At 46.6% G+C, this 9434-nt stretch overlaps 1 protein-coding gene across 1 annotated transcript in view; it reads left to right on the top strand.

The window, feature by feature from the left end:
• The first annotated feature begins 3741 nt into the window (after nt 1-3741).
• Nucleotides 3742-9434, top strand: part of LOC127000957 (cell adhesion molecule 2-like) — a 36662-nt gene continuing 30969 nt past the window's right edge. Inside the window, exon 1 of the mRNA XM_050865133.1 lies at nt 3742-3751. Coding sequence (XP_050721090.1) covers nt 3742-3751 — 10 coding nt within the window. The remainder of the gene's footprint in view (nt 3752-9434) is intronic.

Here is a 9434-nt window from a genome sequence, read left to right as displayed (position 1 = left end):
TTGTCAGTTCTACGAAGTTAGCTCTTTTGAAATTGGGCACCTTTACTTTATTTTCAGTCACTGATGTTTGAGCTCTAATGTCGACGCGCACTAATTTATGACCGCAAGAACCGAGGCGTTCTCCTACCGTGACATTACTGACTAGGTTATCTTGGGTAGTTATAACAAGGTCGAGTATGTTATTATGTCGAGTTGGTTCAGAAACCATTTGGCTTAGATAGTTTTCTTCTAAAAATTCGATCATTCTATGTGACTCGCCTTCTGTACCTGATAGTGTCGCCCAGTCGATATGGGGGAGGTTAAAGTCTCCTGATATAAGTGAGTCGTTGTTATTAAGCGACTGCCTTAAAACGCTGTACATTTCAAGATCGTCATCGAGTGATTGCCCGGGAGGCCTGTAGGTGACAGATATATTTAAATTGACTTTTGCAATGTTTACTCGCACGCACAAATGTTCAACGTTACTGTCTCTTGGTGTTTTGTCAGTGGGTTGCAAATAGCTTTTGACAAAAGGGGCGACGCCACCGCCTCTACGGTTACACGATCTTTGTTGAAGAGTCTGTAGCCATCTATGTTGTATTCGGAACTTAAATCAATATTTGTGGTGTCGATAAATGTTTCGGTTATAGCAATTATGTCAATATTTTCTGTTAGAGCAAAACATCTCAGTTCATCAAACTAGTTTCTTAGGCTACGCGCATTGAAACTAAGGATTTTTAAGTTATCTAGAGGCTTGGTAATAGTGGTGGTGGTACTTGCGGGATCACGGTTACGAGTTTGTTGCGATGCATGGCGTCTATTTACACGGGCGGGGTGGAGGGGCGTGGCTGAGAGTCGTTTTTTGTACTGCGTCGTTTAGGAGCCTTCCGAATCTGGCTGCCCCGATGGGGGGCAGGTGTATTCCGTCCCTGTGGAAGAGCTCACTTTGTCCGTAGAAATTGTCACAGGCGTTGAAGAACTCAACGTCAAGCTCTCTGCAAAGAGTCTGTAAGCGGTTGTTGAGGCTGTAGGCCTTGCTGAAGGAGTCGCTCTCCGCCCACGTCCGTGGTAGAACTCCTGAAATCAAAATGTTAGGGGATTTAGACTTATACTGCTGGATGAGCCTACGGTACTTGTCCAGCAGTTCTTCAGACCGGGTCGTGGTGACGTCGTTCGTACCTGTGTGAATAACAAACAGTGAATCATTAGTAGCCTGAAGGAGATCTCCTCAAGGGCAGAAGTTATATCGTCGATCCCAGCACCAGGATAGCAATAGTTCCGTCTTCGATGAGGAACTCTGCCGCAGAACTCAACGACTTGCTGGCGAATCATGGAGTCACCCACCAGGAAGATGCTCTCCTGCTCGTCCTCCTCCTCCTCCGGAATGGAAAACCTGTTGAAGCAATGAACAAGATAAATTGCTTGTCTGGCTGGTTTGGCTCCTCAATTCACGACGGTGAAGCCATCATGGGCAGTGCCACAACCACCCTCCCGCTGCGTGGTGTTGTCCGCTGGTGTCGACGGTACCGCTGAAGGCAAGGGGGCGGTTGGAGAAGGGTTTGGCACCACAGCAACGTTAGCCTGGATGACTTCCTGTAAGGAGGCAACAGTGCGAGAAAGCTCTATTATTTTATTCTGACCTGCTTCCATCTTCTCTTTTTGCTCCTGCAGTCTTGTCTCGAGATGCTGCCTGGAGAGACACAGTCGACAGACAACAGAACGCCCTGTAAAAAAGTGAGCTGGGAAGCTACTGTTACAAGTACTGCATTTCTTAGGCGCCATCTTAGCTGAAAGTGATTAATGATTGCCTGAAATGAAGGAGATAAAAACACAGAGTGAAGGGGATTAGAAAAGGAGGTGAGGTGAGTGAGAGGGGGTTTAGGAAAGGAGGTAAGGTGAGTGAGAGGAGGAGTAGGAAGGGAGGTGAGGTGAGTGAAGAGGGGGATTAAGAAAGGAGGTGAGGCGAGGTGAGTGAAGAGGGGGATTACGAAAGGAGGTGAGATGATTGAGAGGAGGGTTAGGAAAGAGGTGAGGTGAGGAGGGAGTGTTAAGAGGGAAAGTTATGGTAAAAAAATGGAAATAAAGGTGAAAGAAAAAGAGAGGAGAACGAGGAGAAGGAGGAGGAGGAGGAGAATAACCTACCCTTGCCCTAACTTACCCTAATATCCTAAAAAATTGGGTATAAGGGTAAGGGCATGAGGGTAAAGGTAAGGGTAGAAGAATAAGACCTAGCATAAGAGCTAGTGTGCAAGGGCAAAAGTATAAGGCCTTAGGAAATACTTGAAAGCAAAAAGACATTGCGAGCATAATAAGGAGTATGCATCTCACGTGTGTGTGTGTGTGGGGGGGGGGGGGGGGGGCTCCACACACACAGGTCTTCTGGACAGCGTGGAGTCTAAAGTTCTTCGTCTCATCAGGTCTCCTCCTCTTACTGACAGCCTTCTATCTTTTAAATTCCGCCGCCATGTTGCCTCTCTCTCTATCTTCTGTCGATATTTTCACGCTGACTGCTCTTCTGATCTTGCTAACTGCATGCCTCCCCCCCTCCCGCGGCCAAGCTGCACACGACTTTCTACTCTTGCTCATCCCTACACTGTCCAAACCCCTTATGCGAGAGTTAACCAGCATCTTCACTCCTTCATCCCTTACACTGGTAAACTCTGGAACAGACTTCCTTCGTGTGTATTTCCTCCTGCCTATGATTTGTCCCCTTTCAAGAAGAGTGTATCAAGACACCTCTCCATCCGAAACTGACCTTTCTTTTGGCCACTCTACTATTTTCTGTTGTTGGGAGCGGCAAGTAGCGGTTTTTTTTTATATACACTGTTTTTGTTGCCCTTGAGTCGGCTCTTTTGTTGTAGTAAAAAAAAAATCAGGTGGCGGAATACAGAAGGAGGAAGCCAGCCAGTTTGCAGTAATTCAGATTAAAAAAATAAAACATGAGACTATGATAGGTGGTGGAGGAGTAGGCAAGGACTTGAGTATAATTTTATAAGACGGACAGCAGGCTACAGGAAACATGTAAGTCGGCAAATGTTAAGCTTAGCTATGGCGAATAGATTACAGGAGTTCAAATGCTCTGCTCCTCTTCCTCCTCTTCTTCCTCCTTCTCTTCGTCTTCTTCCTTTTCCTCTTTCTCCTCCTCCTCCTCCTCTTCCTCCTTGTTTTCAGGCTGATTTTCTTTCATTGTTTCGGTCCGTACATTCCCGCTGCGGCGTATACCCAGCCGCGCGGAGGGCGAAATTCCCTGGAGACCCCTTGTTTTTTCCTCCCCTACCCGGCCGCATGAATCCCCTAGAGGGAAGTCTAACGAGAACACCTCCCGAGTCAGACAGGAGGGAGTTAATCGTTCCCTCCTGACCTACTGCCACTCATTCTCTCTGAAGTTAAAAGGTAACAAAACATATCAAAAGATAACAATAAAAGATATGGCTTCATCACTACGCAAATGCCCCGGGTGCAAAGGACGCTTCGCCCCACAATATTTTGATAAGGGGGCGGAGTCATGTAGACACTGTCAAATGGAAAAGAAGATCTCAGATTTAGAGAGGGGTTTAACAGAGTGCCTTAAAGCGTTGAACCAACGTCCCCCTCTACCCGCTCCCACCCCCACCGCTGCTTCCTCTTCTTCTTCTTCTTCCTCTTCCTCTTCCTCTTCTTCTTCTTTGCCTTCCTCTCCTTCTTCTTTTACTCCGACTGCCTCCACCCCTTCTTCATCTCCCTCCTCCCTCTCCTCCACCCTCCCAGGGGTCGGACGAAACCATGGCCCTGGGTGAGGTCTTCTTCTTCTTCTTCTTCTTCTTCTTCTTGTGTTACCGCTTCTACTGCGTGCCCATCCATCTCCTTCTCGTCCCCCACGTCCACCTTCTCCTCCTCCTCCCCCCCCTTCTCATCGTCCCCCTCCCCCTCCCCCTCCTCCTCCTCCTCCTCTTCCCTCTCCTCCTCCTCCTCCTCCTCCTCTGCTTCTTCTTCCCCTTCTTCTTCTTCTTCTTCTTCTTCTTCTTCCTCTTCTTCCACCTCCGCTGCCCTCTCATCCATCTCCTCGTCCCCCTCGTCCTCCTCCTCCACTCCCTCCTCCTCCTCCTCTGCTTCATCTACGCCTTCTTCATCTTCTTTTTCCTCTCATTCTACCTCCTCCTCCTCCTCCTCTTCCTCCTCCTCCTCCTCCTCCTCCTCCTCCTCCTCCTCCTCCTCCTCCTCCCCCTCCTCCTCCTCCTCCTCCTCATCATCATCATCATCTCCTTCTTCTTCTCCTGCTTCTTCTCCTTCTTCTTCTTCCTTCTTCTTCTTCCTTCTTCCTTCTCCTCCTCCTCCTCCTCCTCCTCCTCGTCCTCCTCCTCCTCCTCCTCCTCCTCCTCCTCCTCCTCTTGCAGGCGTAGACGGAAGACCATCCTCCCAGCCGTCTCCTGTGAAGACGGATCACACTTCAACGGATCAAGGATCAACACCAAGGTTAACATAAAACTGGTGGGTGACAGCATTGTTAGAGAACAACTGACTGAGTTCTATGGACGAAGTATCAAGAACAGAAGACGCTACTGTATTCCTGGTGCAAAACTACAAGATATAGAAGAAGCGGTAGACCTCGTCTCAGACCGCACAGGCAGGACACACTCTTTGTTTTGCACGCTGGCACGAACAACGTTCAAACAATGTCCACGGAGGAAATTATAGCTGACTACCGACGAGTAATCCGCCGCTTCAAGGAAAAGTCAAGCCACATCATTGTCTTCGGGATTCTTCCGAGAATCAACGCCTTCACAGGCTTCCACAGAAAGGCGTCGAACATCAACAACAGATTGAAGCACCTCTGCCAGGACGAGGAAGTTTCGTTCGCAAGTCAGTGGAATCATTTTATGATATCCCGACCTTTTCCGTCCTGACGGTCTTCACCTCAATGCGATTGGATCAGCACGGCTTGGTAGGTTGCTGAACGAGGAGGTACTTTGTACTCAAAAACTCCGAGCGCGGGAGGGCACCAAAGTATCGTAAACAACCAACCAGTAGGGACCGCTCATCACACAAGGCCCCAACAGAAAACACAAGCAGACACCAGACTACTGTGCCTCGAAGCGTTGAAGTCAAGAAGGACATTTCTGTCCTATACACCAACGCGGAGCTTAATACCCAAACAGGATGAGCTACTTGCCTATGTTGACGTAGAAAGTCCGGACGTAATTGCCATCACCGAAACGTGGGCCACCTCTGACCACCTAATGACCGAATTCTCAATTCCGGGATCCGAGAGCTTCTACAAATACAGACTTCACAAGAAAGGAGGAGGTGTTATCTGTTACGTCAAGAACAAATACCCTGCCGTGGAAATAACCAAAGAAGACTCAGAAAAATATGACACTGTATATGTTGAACTGGAGACTAGCAAGCACAACAAAATAACAATTGGAATCGTTTACAGACCTCCAAAGCAACAAGCAGCGGACGACGAAGCGCTGTACGAGGAAATTCACACCATAACACAAAACAAACAGTCAGTCATTATCGGGGACTTTAACTGTTCCAACATTGACTGGACCACGATGATTGGAGATCGGGAGGGTAACAGATTGCTCGAAATGTTAGAGGACACTTTTCTTACTCAGATTGTTAGCCAACCGACGAGGGAAAATAACTTATTAGACCTAGTACTCGTGAGTGATTCAGATCTCACACGTGAATGTCAAGTCGGCGAAAAACTGGATGGTTGCGACCATCACCTAATTCGCCTAAAAATCAGAACAGACCATGAACTCACCGAAAACACGTCCAAGATTCCAGACTACAAAAAAGCCAATTTTAACTTCGCTCGTGAGCTGCTAACCCAGACAACTTGGGAACCCATGAACCTCACTCCGGTGGACGGCGCGTGGAACGGCTTTAAGAACAAACTCCTGGAGGTAGAGAGAACGACTGTTCCCATGAAGACAAGGAGAACAAATAATGCACACCATGGATGACTACCCAAGTTCGACGGGCGATTAATTTCAAGAAGAGAAAATACAACTTGCTAAAGGAAAACAGCACTGACGAGGCACGCGAACAGTACCATCAAAGCCTCAGAGCTTGCAGAACACTCATTCGCCAGCGTAAACGCGACTATGAAAAGCAAATTGCACGCGAAGCCAAGTCCAACCCGAAAAAGTTCTTCACGTATATAAGAACCAAAAAGAAGACAAAAAGCAATATCGGTCTCCTAAAAGATGAAAGTGACGTACTAACACAGGACAGTAGACAAATGGTCGAAATCCTAAACAGGAACTTCGCGTCAGTGTTCACGGTCGAGAATACCCAGTCCGTACCGAGCCCTTCCCCACCGATGGGAATCACTCCCTAGAAATTGGTACAATCGACGAACGGGATGTGAAAAAGTACCTGAACAAACTCGAGACAAACAAGTCTACCGGACCAGACGACTTGTCACCCAGGATGCTAAAGGAACTCAATCAGCAAATCCTCAATCCACTCACCGCCATCTACAATCTGTCACTAAAACAAAACAAAGTCCCGAAAGACTGAAACAAGCGAACGTAACACCGATCTACAAAAGGGAGACAAAAGTGTGGCCCTAAACTACAGACCAATCAGCTTGACCTCAGTGGCGGGAAAAATCCTCGAGAAGATCATCAGAGACAAACTCGTTAGGTTCCTTGAAGACAACAACATCATTTCCGATGCTCAGCACGGTTTCAGGAACAAGCGCTCATGCTTAACCAATTTATTGGACTTCTTCCAAGGTATCTATGAAAACTGGGATAATCATATCCCCAGTGATGTTATATATCTAGACTTTCAGAAAGCCTTTGACAAAGTGCCACATGAAAGACTCCTCAAGAAACTTAAGTCGGCGGGATTAGGCGACGATCTGACAACGTGGATCAAAGACTGGCTCACTGGAAGAAAACAACGAGTTGTACTCAACGGACAGGCCTCCGAGTGGCTCCCGGTCACAAGTGGAGTGCCACAGGGGTCAGTGCCGGGACCCATACTTTTCATCATATATATCAACGACCTAGAACTAGGATTAAAATCCAATCTTTCAAAATTTGCCGACGACACAAAGGTGGGTGGGAAGGCCCTCACGACGACAGACTGCGAAATTATCCAGAGAGACCTGGACCTGATCACTCGGTGGTCGGAAAAATGGCAGATGTCCTTCAACACTACCAAATGTAAAGTAATGCATATCGGATCCAGAAACAGCAACCACATATACCACATGGGTGGCGAACCACTACATGTTGTGCAAGAGGAAAGAGACCTCGGGGTCACCATCAGCAGTGACTTGAAACAAACAAAACACTGCAAGTCCGCCTGTAAGAAAGCCAATACAATGCTTGGGTTCATATCGAGGAACTTTGAATACAAGACGCCGGGAGTTATGTTATCCTTGTATAATTCGCTGGTAAGGCCCCACCTGGAATACGCCGTGCAATTCTGGTCTCCTAATTACAGGAAAGACATTGAATTACTTGAGAGTACAGCGCCGCGCCACGAAGATGATACCATCACTGAGGACGAAACCCTATGAAGAACGACTCGAGCGACTCAACCTCTTCACGTTGGAAAAGAGACGACTGCGGGGAGACATGATACAAGTCTTTAAGTACCTGAACAAGCTCAGCAACGTTGATCACTCCAAACTCTTCACGCTACAAACTAACCTGAGAACAAGAAACAACGGAAAAACAATTCAAGCAAAGCGATGCAATACCGACATCGGCAGGAGTTATTTCTCAAATAGAGTTGTTCGCCACTGGAACAGCCTTCCTGCAGAAGTGGTTAGCGCAGAGACCATCAACTCCTTCAAGAAACGCATTGATCGCCACTTTGCTGCAACGGGTGTGAACTGAACGTTCCCAAGAGTAGGTACACAAGTGCTTTAATCCTTCCCTGCAAGCCACTCCTATGGCAAACGGATTGATTAAATCACTGAACGCAGGCAGCCTAGTAATGAGCCAACAGGCTTTCTGCTGCCTGCTAGTCCATGTTTCCATGTTTCTTCCTCCTCCTCTTAATCTCCCTCTCCCTCTTCCTCTTTTTCAAACTACAGTTAATGAAAGACAGACAGACAAACAGACAGACTCTCTCTCTCTCTCTCTCTCTCTCTCTCTCTCTCTCTCTCTCTCTCTCTCTCTCTCTCTCTCTCTCTCTCTCTCTCTCTCTCTCTCTCTCTCTCTCTCTCTCTCTCTCACGCACGCACACACACACACACACACACACACACACACACACACACACACACACACACACACACACACACACACATTAAGAGACTTTGTTGATAAGTAATAAAGGCCAGGCCGACATTTGCATATTTAATAAACAGACAGACTAAACACGACATATTTGGAATGCAGCAAATGATAAATGGAGATTAGTTAATAAAGCCGCGATGTTCAATTTAGGGCCTCCTCCTTTTCCTCCTCCTTCATTACTTTTTTCCCGGTCCAATTTTTCTTTTGGTTCCTTCAGTCACAATCTTTACCTGACTATTCTCCTTTTTTCCTCCACTCCTCCTCCTCCTCCTCCTCCTGAACGAGTGTGCAAGGAAAGGTTCACACGCAAGGGTAACTTTTCTTCCTCAACTTTTTTCTTTTTTCCTTGTCCAACATTTTCTTCTAACACTCCTCGCTTTTTCTTCCCCTCCTCCTTCTTTTCTCTTCCTAGTTCTCCTCTCCTTTTCTTTCTGCTGTATCTATTTTTATCACAACTTTCTCCTCTTAACACTTCCTCCTTCACCTCTTCCTCCTCCTCCTCTGTTTCTTCATCTTCTTTTCTTTTTTATTATCATCATTATTATTTCCTCATCTTCATCATAATCTTTCTTTTTCTTTTTCTTCTTTTTCTTCTTCCTTCTCCTCCTTCTCCACCTCCTCTTTCTCCTCCTCCTACTCCTCCTTAATTAAATGTCCTTCAACGTTGACAAATGCAAATGCACTTTAACGTTGACAAATGCAAATGCAAATGCACTTTAGTTTCAGAAACAGTAACCATATATACAACATGCGTTGAAATCCTCTGTAGCTCGTGCAGGAGGAATAGGATCTTGGTGTCATTATCAGCTGTGACCAAAAACACGCAAAACACTGTAAAAAAGCAAATAACAAAGCCAACACTATGCTGGGGTTTATATCAAGACACTTCGAATATAAGACGCCGGAAGTAATGTTATCCTTATGTAACTCATTGGTGAGACTTCACCTCGAGTATGTGGTACTATTCTGGTCCCTTAATTACAGAAAAGACATTGAATTATTGGAAAAAATCTAGCGACGCGCTACGATGATTTCACCCTTGAGAGTCCTGCCGTATGAAGAACGATTCAGGCGACTCAACCTCCTTACGCTGGAAAAGAGACGCTTATTAGTGGACATGATTAAGGTATTCAAGTACCTAGAGAACTTCAGTAACATCGACCACTCCGAACCTTTTGAGCTACAGACCAACTCAAGAACTAG

The sequence above is a fragment of the Eriocheir sinensis genome, chromosome 19, assembly GCF_024679095.1.
Source record: "Eriocheir sinensis breed Jianghai 21 chromosome 19, ASM2467909v1, whole genome shotgun sequence".
Classification (NCBI taxonomy): Eukaryota; Metazoa; Arthropoda; class Malacostraca; order Decapoda; family Varunidae; genus Eriocheir; species Eriocheir sinensis.
This window is presented reverse-complemented; position numbering and strand designations above follow the sequence as displayed.